The sequence below is a fragment of the Vigna umbellata genome, chromosome 7 (assembly GCF_029865625.1).
Source record: "Vigna umbellata cultivar VRB3 chromosome 7, Vumbellata_1.0, whole genome shotgun sequence".
Classification (NCBI taxonomy): Eukaryota; Viridiplantae; Streptophyta; class Magnoliopsida; order Fabales; family Fabaceae; genus Vigna; species Vigna umbellata.
This window is the reverse complement of record NC_142171.1, coordinates 13,096,264-13,111,376: the sequence shown is the minus strand read 5'-3', so window position 1 is coordinate 13,111,376 and position 15,113 is coordinate 13,096,264. Positions and strand designations below refer to the sequence as shown.

Sequence of the window (15,113 nt, the reverse complement as noted above, 5' to 3'; positions counted from 1 at the left end):
CTAAAGGGTGTAAAAGTTAAATTATGGAGATGTAGAAAGGAAAAGAACAAAAATAAAAATTTGAAACAAAGTAGAAAGATTACATGAATCTTTGAAATATTTGGTGATTGTTGATATTGTAAATAATAGATAAGGTAAAATATGAGAGGAAATCTTGGTGATTTTATAGATTAAGTGAGAGATATTATTTTAATTAAAAAGATAGAGATAGAATAAAGAAGATAAAAAAGAGAAGAGTGAAAGGGGTCTGCATATTGCTATCCTAAAAATCAAAAACGAAAATTAGAGAGTTAACGAAGAGAAGAAACATTTTCTAGGAAAAGAGCAACAAAAAACCTTAGTGCAATGAATGACTTATTGTATATTTAATAATTCTAAATTATTGACAAAAACTTATTCAATCACATGAAAATTTCTAACTTCAATCAAATTAAATTCTTAATTAAAAATAAAAGCCCTTGGACTTATATGATTGATATGTTGTGTAGATTTTCACCATGCTAATTTTCTATAATGTAAAAATTATTACTTTTACTCGATTAAGAAGCACAAAACATAGATAAAAAAATCACAATAAGATTAAACAAGAACAAACAAATTTATTCATCTAACTTAGAATCCAATTAAGAAATTATATAGCGTCTCTAGAGGCTTAACACTCCATCGAATGTTGAAATAAAATGAAAATAGAAGAAGAGAGGGTGGAGTACACAAGAGAAATGAGAAAGGATAATGTCTTTCCTTAAGTCTCTTTATATAGAAATTGGATTGAGCTTTGTTTGAGGCTTTTCTGTTGTTGTAATCTTCTTATGATAATGCAATTTCTTTCAATTATCTTCTAAATAATTAAATATCTTCAAGATATATTTGACTGTTGTGGAGATCTAACTATATTTAAGAAGATATTTTCTAAATTAAAAAAATTTGGCAAGTATTATCTTTTTATATTTATTAATATAGTTAAATAAGGTAATTATTTAACAATATAATATAAAATAACTTAAGTATCTTTCCCAAATTATTTTTAATCATAAATATTACCAATTATCAAAGTCGTTTTAGCAGAAAAAATAGAAAAAACTGCAATATCCAATTTTTGTTGTTTGTTCATTCTTTTTGTCTTAGCCAAATTTCTTTACTTTTTCATGCTATGCTTGAATTGACTTCTCGTGGTCTTGTTTATTTGCTATTCTTGGATTTATCTTTAACGTGTCAAGCTAGTTCTCAATAACTAACACAAAAAGATAGCATCTTTCACATAAGATGCAAAGTTTTAGAAAATACATGTTCTCTTATTATGGATAGTGGTTCGTGTTGTAATTGTTGTAGCACTAGGTTGGTTGAGAAATTAAGATTAACTATCTTACCCCTTCCTCAACCTTACCAACTTCAATGGGTGAATGATGATGAGGAAATGGTAGTTAATCACCATGTGATGGTTAAACTATCCATAGGTAATTATGAGGATAGTGTGTTATGTGACTTAGTACCTATAGATTTTCATTACATTTTATTAGGAAGGCCTTGGTTATTTGACAAAGAATCTATACATAATGGTCATACAAATGAAATAACCATCATTACAATAAAAGGAAGTTTGTATGTCTTCCTTTTTAAAATGGAAGAGGATCAAGTGCAGATGATAAAGAAAATAGAAAAAGAAAAGATAAAAAGAAAAATAAATAAACTTCCAACAATCAATGTTCTAAGTGTCAAAGAAAAATACACAAGTTCAAGGAGTGCCCTAACAAAAAAAGTCATTATGTTAAGGGCCAAGGGTTTGTTTGAAGAAACAAAAAAGGTCTTTTTACCATCTTCCTCAATAAGAATGGAAATACAAGACCAAATAAAACCTTGTGTTGGAAAAGGAAGTCATTCTAAAGGCGCATACATTCAACACAAGGCAAACAATAGCTTCAAAAAAAATGCTCATAAAATCCAAGACCTTGATCATTAATTTGATAAAAGGTGTATAATCTTTGGAAGCTACATACTTTATATATTTATTCTACTAACATTTTTACTACCTTTTGTTTTATTTAGAAGTGTCTTTAACTCCGAGGGAAGAAAGCCAAACATCTCCAAAAAGGAAGACGGTGTTGCAATAAGACAACTTGAAAATTTGAGGGTAAATCTTTTTCAAGAGCAGGGGAATGATGGCATATCCCTTAGCTATGGTAAATCACTTTCAAGAAAGATTGAAATCATTTGTGAAATATGAGTCTAGACTCTTCTTCTTGGGGTATCTTAGGCCATCATGAAGCTTATTATAGAGTAGAAATAATTTGGGTCTTGTATTATGGGCCAAGTAGTCTAGGATTTTTTGGAGCCTTGTATTTTAAGCCAAGTAGTCTAGGATTTCATTCTAGACCTTGTATTTTAGGCCAAGTAGGTTTTAGCTTAACTTGGGCCAACAGATCAACACCTAATGTTGACCAAGTGAACGTCTTTAGTGTATGTTAACCCATGTGGTCAATGTTTTAACCTAGGTGAAAGTGTGGGACGTCCCACCTTTGGTGAGTGTGGGCATGTGTGGAGAGGATTTTCCATAGGTAATGATCACATGCCACTCTAGGAATGGAGAGGATTCTCTATAGGTAGTGGCCATAAGTCTTCCTCTTAATGGAAAGGATTATCATCTTGGTCTTCAAATTAGGTCAAACTTGTGTTTTTAAGATTTTTCTTCTACAAATTGGAGACACCCTAAGCCTATAAACAGAGGTGTCTCCACTCTTGTATTCTCACTTTGATATTAGTGATGAAATGTTGTCAAATTGTTGAGCCATTCTATTAATATCTAAAGTCAAAGCTAGAGCATATCCAATGTGGTCTCTTTTAGCCACCTTCCTCCAGAGTTAGCCTAACCTCTCTAAAGCACCATGAAACACCACCCAATCAACACGAAAATACCAAAGGTCTTGGTCACTTTCCCATATATGACCTTGCTTCCACACCTTCATCATCACTATAACATCTCTTCATGTTTTGGCCCAACCTAACTTGAGGAGGTTGCTATGATAGTATAGAACTGTTATAGTATAATCTAAAATAACTCTATCTTATCCTTCTTTTATATCTGTTCTAATTATATCCACCTACGAGGATCTATGTTATATGTGTCTAGATAATCGTATGTTATATGTGTCTAGATAATAGTATAGACGACAAAGTTATAAAACATTATAGTCCTACAAATGGTTATCAAGGAAATGGTTTAAGTATATAATATTTATATTATATAAATCCCCCTTAGTGTATAAAATATTATTCATTTTTTCAAAGTTTTGTTATGTTTTTTTCATTAAGTATTAGTAAATACATTTATGTATTTATATTAAGTTATGTTTTCTTATCCATTGTGAAATACTTTAAATTAGTAATGGAAATCTTACTAAATTGAATGTAAATTAGAATCTAAATTAATTTCTAATATTAATTATCAAAGTTTTAGCTACTTATATAAAAAAAAATTATGAATTTTTTTTAACCAGTTTACCCCTATTGGGTGTTAGTCATTATTTGTTTTATATTATCAAAACATAATTTAAATTAATATAAAAAATGTAAACTCAACAAATATGAAAATAGATTACTTCAGTCCATCCAAAAGTGAATAAATAACCTGACCTCAAGTGCATGAAACTTGTAAGATTAGAAAAGAAAAACTTACATATTCTTACCCAAATTTCTCGAGACCGAAATTAAATTCAATGTTTCAAGAAATCAAACTTGTAACTGGTTTATACAGTATAGGATATTTGGATAAATATACATAATATTTGGAGTAAACTCCATTAATATGAAATATTTAGTTTTTTACTTTGAATGAGGATGGATGGAGTATATACTAGTTTTATTAAGTTATCTTTTAATAGAGTTTTCATCTATATAAGATTTAAAAGATCCAATTGATATCAATAAAAAAAATTGTTGTCTGAATCATAAAATGGGATTACTTACAATCACATGGTAAAAATTATGTATTTTATGGAAGGTTACAATTATCATAAAGTTTATTATTATTTTATTAAGAAATTGTAAAGATGTAAACCTTATATATATTAAATCTTCTGTACAATGAAAAGCAAGTAATATTAACAAAAGAAAACACAGTGGTGGATCTCTCTGAGGAGATTGCAGTCAGATTTTTGAGTTAAGTCAGTACTACAGTGGTCACTCCATCGCATCTCATGTTATGTAACACATTAGAGGTCCCACGTCAGTAACTTTCAAACTCATGGCTGCTGCTACTTTGCTTCTCCTCACAAAGAAAATACAGAAATAAGGGAACTTGTGAGCACTGATATTCATTCTGGTGTCTCTTCTTTGACTCCTTTGGAAAACCAAACACAAAACAGCACAGCAAAAAGGTTAGAGTACCCACCACTTCATCTTCCACACAAAAACCTCCTTCAAGCAATCCCTATCTAAGATCCAAAGATAGTATAGACTCATGTGACTCTCAATTCCTTGCTTAAATATGGGGTTACCTGCATAACCCTCTTCATCCATTTACATATCCACCTCTTTCTCTTCTCCATATTGCTCTTTTCCTAAGGGTTTTGGGTGATAGTTTGTGGTTTGTGTTCCAATGGAACAGGGTCAATGTTGGACTAAGAGAAAGTACTCTTTGAGCTCTAGTCTTAGTTCACCAACCAACCCTTCCTGTGGTGACTCATGGGAAGAACAGGCTTTTGCAGAAGATGCTGCTAATTCTCTTGGTGGCTGTGTGTGGCCTCCAAGATCATACTCTTGTAGCTTTTGCAGAAGAGAGTTTAGGTCAGCACAGGCTCTAGGTGGCCATATGAATGTTCATAGAAGGGATAGAGCAAGACTAAAGCAACAACCCTCAAGCCCCCACAATGAAATTCTATGTCATGACCTTCAAACTCAACTCCATATGCCAGTTCAAAGTCCTTTGGATGATTACCTATACCCGTCTCCTGTTTGTGGATTACCTTGTAAAAAAACTAAACCTAATTCTTATCATGATTTTGTTGCTTCACCTTCTTCACCCTCACATTCGAAGGCTTTATTGGCTCCATCAGTTAATAGTGGTAACTCCAGAGATGAAACCATGATTCCGTTTTATGATTCCAGTGTTCTCCACAAGATTTCTCCTATCAGTAACTCTTCCGAATCCTGGCCATGTTTAGCTGAAGATCATAGATTATATTCATGTAAGTTCCATCCTCAAGCTGATACGAAGAAATCCTCCAAGGGCGATACGGATGATATTGATGGGGATATGATCTTGAATTCAGTTGTGTGTAGCACTCACCCATCTTTGCAGTTTGAGAGTACTAAAGAGGCAGATCATATCAGTTACAAGAAGAAGAAAACAGATGCTTCCTCATCACCATTTTCACCAAAGTCAAGCTCAGTTGACAGACATCATATGCAGACAAAGATGTTTGAATTTAGCCCTAGCTCAGTGGAAGAGCTAGATCTGGAGTTAAGGCTTGGTTACAGGTCCAAGGTATAGCAAGTAGCATAAACAGAAAACCACCCCACTGTTAATGAATATATATATCTATTCTCTTTCTATGTTCATCCTAGTTTGATTTCACTTCTTTTAATACTTCACAATATTAAGGAAGCTTTTCATCATGCATTGGATCTCCTGAGTGCCTCTAAATATACACATCTGCAATGTGTCAATCAAGATAACAATGCTGCAATTATATTGACAGGCTTGTAATCTTCCTTTTTGTAGATAGAGGCCAAACGGTGGATTGTTTTTAATAAATGCAGATTAAATGACTTTGTAATTTTGATATGGTTCCATTCATTTTAACTATCATCTTCTGAAAGTTTTCATATAAAGACAAACATTTAGCTGTCTGCATACTTCTAACAGCAAAAAATATGCTAATTCTATAGTTTCATCCAACAAACACAATTCAAATTATCTTTATGGCTGGAGGAATTCTTACTTGAGCCATAACCAGTTTCTCCACAAAAGAGTTCTTTTGTCAATGAAGAAAACCAATACAAACAGGTCCTTTAATAATAATGGAACAAAACCAATGCTTCTGGTGTAGTTCAGTATTCTGCATGTGGACAACTTACTTGAATACATGAATTTCAAATTCCCATATCTCTGATAGGTTAGGCATGGAATCACTGATAGAGAGAGAGAGAATGTACTGTGTGTAAAAACTGTTAAAGTAGTGTAGTAGTGAGATTAGGGCATTATTTGTGTGGGGTTTAAGGGGTGAAGGAACTGAAAGCGCATAAGAAGTGCATGGAATAATGTGAACCCTTTTTCCCTATTCGTTACCTCACTGACATTCCATCAGACAAACAACTAAATTAACCTTTGAAAACACACTGATTGAGCTTTTCACAGCCGCATAAAGTCAGATACATCCCAACATTGATTCCCTTTTCCTTTGTATTATTCTCATCACCTCAGATCTGTTACACACAAATCCATTTGCTTCCCTTCTCTCTCTCACCTTTTTCTATCCTGCTTTTCTTCTAAATCCCTCCAAATTTGCCACCTACTCCCCCATAAAATACTCCCTCTCACAGTATGCTTTTGCATTTTAATAATCACACAGAGAATATTATCTACTCTCACAGACTCACAGGCGCTAACTACGCAAGGTTTTGGTTTCTTCTTCCGTGTATGTGTGAGAATATTTGGTATACACGTACCTATACGCTTTTGAATGTATATATCATTCAGTCAGGATTCTTAAATTATAATATTCTTTCCAGATACAGATTTTACCAAAAGTGAATACAGTATCTTCTAATAATATTAACTCAAAGAAATTGATGTTATCATACAGAAATTTCTTAGTATATATATTGACCAAAAATGATTCTAAAGCTCTTACAAAATGTCTCTCTTTTTTCATACATACGGTAAGAAATTGAACTTTAGCAAGTATTCTTGAGAGGCTCCCTTATCTACTAAGTATACCAAGAGTGTAAAGTCTCATGAATTGTAGAGAATGAGGAGTTAATTTCAGTTCCCCTAGAAACTCTAACCCTAGGTAGTGAAGTTTGTGACAAATTGCTGCAGGACACAAGGAAAGCATTCTGGGAACTTCTTTGTGATAATTACCTTAAATGGAAATTTGATGGAACACCCTTTTGACTTAAAACGTAGCTTTCACATGAACACAAATACATAGTGAAAACCGTAGGCCACACCCAACATTTAAATTCCCTTGTAAGCTAAAGAATGAAGATGGATTTAATGATCTGGAAGGAGGGGGTGTGGCTTTTTTCCCATTATTGAATTAAGGGTTTGGTTTTCTCAATTTGCATGTGGTTGGGAAAGAAAGATATGTGAGAGGCATATACAAGAATAATATATATGTGTAAGGATGTCCTATTTTTGTGTAAGAGGGGGGGTTCTTAAAGGCAGTTGGTGGGTTTTTGTCTTGTTTTGGGGTTGTGAGATGGGTAGGTCTGATATAAACAGAGAGTAATCAGTGAAGTTTTGGGGTGCAGTGGCAGAAGTGCACATGGGAAGAAACTGTCGTTTCTCTATTCACTTCAAGGGTTACACATAGAATAGGACTATAGAGTGAGTGAATGAATGAATTACCAGACAACTCAGTGGCTGAGAATTCTTATAAATTTGTTGGATTAGCAGTAGATACCATGTTATGAACATGATCAGTTTCTAGCTATAGTTACCATTGAAAAATGTTCACAACTGTTGTGACCAAGAACAATTATAAACGTATGAGTTTTTCAAAGGGATTTCGAGTGAGAATTTCAATACACATAGTAAGAAATATATACATATGAAAACAAGTTTTTTTAAGACAATGTTTATATCATTTATATATTATAAATTTATTATATCTTTATTCATCACAATATTTTTTTAGTTCTCTAATAGAGAATGATGAAGAAAACGAATTCAGGAGAAAAGAAATGGTAAATCACTGTTTAAAAGAATCAGAAGTTTATTTTGAGAGAGAAATTCCAGTGCATTGGGGGTTGGTATTGTCTAGGATTTTTGTTTTTTATAATTGGTATGACAACTAAGGTCTAGGGAGTATATTTGCATGGGGGCAAGTTCCTATGATCACGAGCTTACTTAAATTCCATATAAATTACAATATCTCTTCTCTCCCCTCTTTCTCTGTCATTGTGGCCAATTTAAATATACTTTGTATTGTGAATGTGAGGAATAAGAGGGACTTTGTTTTTTTTTCCTGATACAATGAGGAAGTTAATTATTCATGTCCGTTTCACAATTATTATGTCTTAATTATAGTTTTTTATACAGTGAAAAAGTAAGAGAATATTAATTTTGAAAAAAATTAATTTTATTAGTAGTTATTTATTTATAGTTTTACTATTTTTCATTAATATTATTAAAAATGTGAATAAAAAGTAAGTGATATTGTAGTGTATGATTGTTCGATCAACTTATGACTAGAGAGTCCCATGAAACAGGAACACCTAGTGACTCAGTGGATCGAGTAACATTAACCGAGAAGTTTGAGAATTAAGATTAAGAATGATTACTTAAGCTAAAGCATGATCATTACTAGTTAAGGATGATTAACTTAAGCTAAAACACTAATTTGTAGCTCATTCCAAAATCTATAAATGTAGGTTAAGGTATTGTGATAGGTTGATTATACTTAATACATATTTATTGCTAAGTTGTCAAATCTTTGTTAACTTTAGCATCAAAGTACCTTCTATAAGTAACCTCCCAGTACAAAATGAATTGAGTGAAGTACGAGTGGTAACCTATGCGAAAAGTTAGATGAATTGAGATTGGAAGTTTGTTAACATCGACCACACAAACCAAAACATTTTGGTTCCAATCGTGGGGTCACTAGTACAAAAATAACGTATAACGTCGTTGTTTTTTGGCCTTTCAAATCGAATTCGAGGTCAACGTCATATCGGGAGACGTTAAATTGACGTCGAATTTAAAAGGTTTGACGTTAATCAAATTAACATCGAATTTTGTTAATATTCAACGTTAACCAATTTTTTTATTTTTTTTAATTAATTGTAATCATTTTTTACAATTCTACGAGACCTAAAAGCAGAAAAACAACAAATTTCAGTTTTTGGTATTTTATAAAGCATGAACTATGAACATGTAATATAGTATCAACAACAAACAACAATAACAAACAACAAAAAAAGTTCAATCAAACAACAACAACAACAAACAAGTTCAACCAAATAACAACAACAAACAAGTTCAATAAATAAGTTCTTCAAAATGAAAACGAAAACGAAAACTAACCTTCAAAAGGTGGGTTCGTCGGAATAAAGTGTTTCCACCAGTGAGAGAGAAAGCAGAATGCGCCTATGTTTGGGGATTCTAGTTCTAGATTGTGTATGTTTGGGATTTAGGCTCTAAGTCTTGTGTTTTCACCCTAAGTTATTTTTTAATTATCATCTCATTTTAATGTTATTTGATTAAATCTCAACACTATGCTAATGACTGCATTATTTGGTAAGTTGAGAGAACATGAACTGGATCTCGGGAGATTGAACGAAGATGAAGAGAAAGGAAACAAAAGGACTATACTGTTCAAATTTGAGATTGATAAAAGCAAACATCGTAATGAATAAGAAGACTCTAAAGAAGATCAAGAAAATATGAGTCTATGCATTAATAAATGTAACAAGTTCATGAAGTCCAAGGGCAAAAGAAGATTTAAAAACGGGAAGAAGGAAAACAAGGAGTTGTTATATATTAAAATCACAGATGGAACTTTGAAGTTAACAAACTTCACTTACCCAGATATATAAGGATGAAATATATCTCTTTTCCCCTTGCAAAGCTGCTGGTGAGGTATGTTTGAATGTCTTTATTTGTTGGTGATGGAACTTTGAAGTTAACAAACTTCACTTACTCAGATATATAAGGGATAAAATATATCTATTCCCCCCCTTGCAAAGCTGTTGGTGAGGTATGTTTGGATATCAACAAATTCATTTGCTTCGTGAGTGACTTGGGATCAATGAACCCATAGACATCATTGATTCCAAGTTGTTACTTACACCAAACATATACCTGAAATCAAAAATTATATTTGATATAAGTATACTTGATATAAAAATCAATTTTATATAAATAATTGTTCATAGACTTACATCATCCATAGCTGAATTAAAGTAATATTTAACTCTTCTCTTTCCGACGCAAGCTCCTTGACATCTTGACTATGCAGGTATATTGGAACCTCAGATCCTCTCCCAAATACATTAGGATCATATTCAACCATCATAGGCTCATTTACAATGATGTCACAAAGTTGTAGTAATACACCAAGAGGATTGTCCTCAGATAAACGAATCTTTTCTTGTCCATGCGTTTGTTGTTACATGGAAAAATAGGATAAGTTTCAACATCAATAACATGTAAACTTTAAAATTAGGAAGTGTAAAGTAGGAATGCATACCGGGAGGTCAAAAACAAAACCAATCAAGTGTTTAGGTCAAGCGATAAAAGACGGGAATGCCTATGCCAGAGTGAAAATCTCATTTGTGGATAGATGAACTGAGGCATCTACTATGATAATGACATCTATTGAGACCTTGACCTCATCCTCTGATAACTCCATACCATGAACAATAGTCGTTCCCTGAAACACTGTTCCACGAGCTACCAGCATTGTCCCGGTACCATGTAAAACGTATAGCAGACATGGACTACCGTCATCCATGTCGTCCCCTGGGACGTCTAGTGTTGAATAAGTTCCTTTCATGCTTCTCCTTGTCAGAGTAAATATTACATTATAGAAATAATAAATTATTCAACAAAAATGTTTATTAATTTTACCTGTGGGAGACACAACATGTTCCTGTATAGGAGATGGTTGTAGGCACATCCCATAACTCTCAAATTGCTACTAAAATTGGTGCATAACTCTTTCAGTCACTTCTGTAGTGAGGTCATCATACAATTTCGCCCTAAGCTTTTTTGAGATCTCTTGCTTCAGCCTTTGTTCATACTCTTGGTTGTATGCATATGAAGTCTGACGTGACGAACTCCCAAAATAATCTCTAATGCCTACTCTAGTACCGGTAGCACGCACTCGTCTAGGGTGCTCAGGTCATCCAATTGCAATGGTAACAATATCCTAACGACCCTCTTGAGTGAATTGACCTTGGGAGCTCTGCTCAACCAAGGAGTCTTGTAACATAACAAAACATCATTATTCTTTAAAAAGTTCAATGTAATATGTATAATGAAACTATTAATATTATAGGAATACTCATATCTTAAAATTTTTTCAGATATTTCTCGCGCAGTATCAAAAGTGTAGGAGCCTGATGATCTTAGGCGGGCTAAGTTTCACTTATGTCGAGAAGGAGGTGAAGGAGGCTGAGGACTACCACCCTTAGGAAGTGGGCTCTACCTTCTGTCTTTTGCTTGAGGAGTTTCTCTTGAAGCTTCCTATACCCACTACAAGATAATAAGTGGGATTTTTATTTTTAGCACTTATTCCTTGTTCTTTTGTTCTTGTTTCTTGTCACATAATGAATTAATTCATATGATATAAATTTGTTTCTGAGAAATTGAATAATAACAACTATACTAACATATCATGCCTCTAATGTCCGACTCTCTACAAAGAGACGCTAAGTGTCTTCATCAATGGTCTTATATTTTGCACATAGAGACTCTTTTTTTTGCTCCAAATATATATCTCGAGGTCAATTTAGTCTTAAAACCCTAAAATTTTTCAGAAATAGATGATAAGCACTTATCTCTAAGTGTTGCGACATTTGGAATGTCAAATGTCATCTATAATAAAGAGAATAAAGTTGTATGAATACAAAATTATCAATATAAAGAAAGTGTAAATCAAATGACATTTATTAACTTATCAATAAATCATTCCATATAATGTTCTCATCAACGTCGGACACATGGTCAAAAGATGGAGTAAGAATAGGAATTCTATCACACGCCAATACTCCAAAGTATGATCTGAAGACATCTACATTTGGGCCAGATGCCACACTAGTGATCACATTAACATCCACAGGTGCCTTTTCACCATTATTTCTTCTGACCATCAGTTGTCTCAACCTAGTGGCTCCTCTTGTAAGTCTGGATGAGGGAGCTTCAACCCCTAATGAACGTCGGTGGTCAGTCATATATTTGTCAAAATAAATAAAAACATGAAATATTAATTAAAGACTTATATAATATCATATAATTTAACAAAACAAGTAATAGGGGTCATATGAAATATTAATAAAAGACTTATGTAATATTAATAAAAAACTTATACACAAATATGAAATTCATACATAAAGATATGGATTGGTCATATGTATATTTCAACATTATGATCCTATCGAATTGCATGTACATCGTCAACTAGAGGGTGGTCATCCAAATTTGTCGTTGTTTTAAATGAATGGTTGTCAGCAATATGAATATTAATCAGATTGTCTTCGTTACCTTGAATTTGTTTTTTTCCTTGAAGAACGACATACCAATGATTAGACACAGGATCGTTGGCATAAAAAACCTAAGATGCTTGATGTACCATGCCAAATAGTTCGTCTCGATAAGCCACCTTTCAAAAATCAACTAGTGTCATACCTCATTCATCTATTTCCACACCACTTTTATTGTCAAACCACTTACATTTGAACAATGGAACAGAAAACATAGTGTAATCAACCTCCCATATCTCTTCTATTATACCATAATATCTCATTTATCCAAGTACAAGATTCTTATCGTTTGATGTGGAAAATTGGAGCGACTTAGCTTCCAAACTGACACCACTATTTTGTATTGTGCTTTAATCACCCAAAGTCTTCGTATAGAATGTGAAATTATTGATTTCATAACCTGTACAACATATGACATCAAACTTTAAACCATTTGCAAGCCACAACAAAGTCTAAGAAGAATGTTGCTCTTTGTCAACTTCAGATTTGAACCAAGACATGAATGTTTTGTTATGCTCCATCAACTATCATTTCTATGATTGTCTTGTATATTTATCCTTCATAATGGCTTTTTGTGCTTGCAAAAAAGGGATCACCTCATTTGTCTTGATCAATATATAAAAATGTGCTTGCAAAAATTCATCGCGATCTTTCGTCACCAGATTCACACTTCGGATGCTTTTACTTATAGAACATTTATTCAACCATGTTGTGCGAGGAACTCCTATTGGATTTGTTGAAGTCATGTAATCTGAATAAAACTCGATACTTTCTTCAGCAATATACCTTTCAATATTTGAACCTTCGGGACGATATGGATTTTTAACGTACCCTTTCAAAATCTTCATATAACGCTCCATAGGATACATCCATCTTATGTATATTGGTCTACACAACTTTATTTCTCTAACCAAATGAACAAGTAAATGGACCATGATGTCAAAAAAAGATGGAGGGAAAAACATTTGTAGCTGACACAAGATGATAACAATCTCGCCTTGAAGTTTATCTAACTTTGTAGGATCGATGACTTTACTACAAATTAACGAGAAAAATGAACACAATCGGGTTATGGTCTGCCTAACATTTTTGGTGAAAATTCCACGAATAGCCACCGATAACAATTGTTGCATTAAAACGTGACAATCGTGAGACTTCATGCCAACAAGCTTTAAGTCTTGCATCGACACTAAACTCTTCATATTTGAAGAGTATCCTTGTGGTACCATGATACTCTTTAAACAAAGGAAAAAACTTATCTTCTCTTGTCTGTACATTGTGTAACAAGTAGGGGGAAAATAAATATGTTTACCAATCTCACTGGGTGCCAACTCTTCTCGGATTTTCATGTCAACCAAATCCAAGCAAGCATTCACTTCATCTTTTATCTTTCCTTGAATGTTGAGTAGTGTACCAATCAAGCTATCACACATATTCTTCTCTACATGGGAAGATCAAAGAATATTGATTTCTCCTTCCAAGGGGTCGTTACAGACGACTTCTTGGAAGTTTTTCCAAATACATGATATATTTTATTAACTTTGTCAAGAATTTGAAGGCCAGTAAGTGGATTTGGTGCTTCATCTCTCTCTTGATATCCATTCAATGCTTTTTTTAACCTTCAATATGGATGATTACATTTTAAAAATCACTGATAACGTAGATACATCATCTTCCTTCCGTGTTTTAATTGATGAGCTTCAGTGTTTTCTTCACATATAGGACATGCTTTATGACCCTTGACATTGTATCCTAACAAATTATCATAAGTTGGGAAGTCATTAATGGTGAAAAATAACATTGCATGCATCACAAAAGTTTTAGAAGCGAAGACATCAAATATTTCAACTCCATCAACCCACAACAACTTTAGTCTTCAACTAGTGCGCTTAGGTAAACATTGTGTCATTGCCAAATTACTTTGGACCAAATATCATCATACACAACATCATGTACTTCCTCATAATGCATAATGCAGGAGATAAGTTGTAAATTATAAATATAACTGACCAACAATTGTGATTGGTACTAAAATTACCAAATAGGTTCATTCCATCATGGGTTAAACCAAGCTTAAGATTTCTACATTCTTGACCAAATTGGGGAAATTGTTGATCAATATTTTTCCATTGCTTTGAATCAGCTAGATGACGAAGACCCCATCAATTTTTCTCTCATCTGCATGCCATATAAGGTTTTTAGTATCTTTTGGATTCGCAAACAAATGCTCAAGTCTGGCCACAATTGGAAGGTGTCAAACTACTTTCGTATCAGATCCATTTTTTTTCTATCTGACCATTATCTTCCTTGTTGTTTTTAACTTGTATCATGATAACCCACATTTTTGACACTTTTTCAAAAATTCAAACTCTTTCCTATATAAAATACAATTATTGGAACAAGTATATATCCTTTTATACTCCACACCCATCAGACAAATAATTTTCTTTGCATCATAATTACAAGTGGGTAGTGTTTTGGCAACATTTCATTCAACAACGTAAACAATTCTGTGAAACTCTTATCAGTCCATCCATTGGTCACCTTCAAATTCATGAGTCTTAACACTTCTGAAAACCCTATATACAAAGGTGTTTTCGCATCAGTCGACATCGTGTCATACACATGAGCTTTGGAAAAATTTTATGCGCCAACATCGCGGATCATGTCATGTAATTGGTCTTCTTCCG

At 33.1% G+C, this 15,113-nt stretch overlaps 1 protein-coding gene and 1 pseudogene across 1 annotated transcript; one reads left to right on the top strand and one right to left on the bottom strand.

Moving 5' to 3' along the window:
- The first annotated feature begins 4,108 nt into the window (after positions 1 to 4,108).
- On the top strand, positions 4,109 to 5,602 carry LOC124843550 (zinc finger protein 10-like). Its single transcript, XM_088094946.1, has one exon. It carries the CDS (start codon positions 4,592 to 4,594, stop codon positions 5,483 to 5,485), a length of 894 nt encoding a protein of 297 aa, XP_087951072.1. The 5' UTR covers positions 4,109 to 4,591; the 3' UTR covers positions 5,486 to 5,602.
- Positions 5,603 to 12,314: 6,712 nt separating this feature from the next.
- On the bottom strand, positions 12,315 to 13,865 carry LOC148195181 (uncharacterized; annotated as a pseudogene).
- Between the last annotated feature and the right edge of the window lie 1,248 nt (positions 13,866 to 15,113).

Coding starts and splice junctions, on each gene's coding strand:
- LOC124843550 (XM_088094946.1), top strand. CDS start 4,592: ATGGAACAGGGTCAATGTTGGACTAAGAGAAAGTACTCTTTGAGCTCT.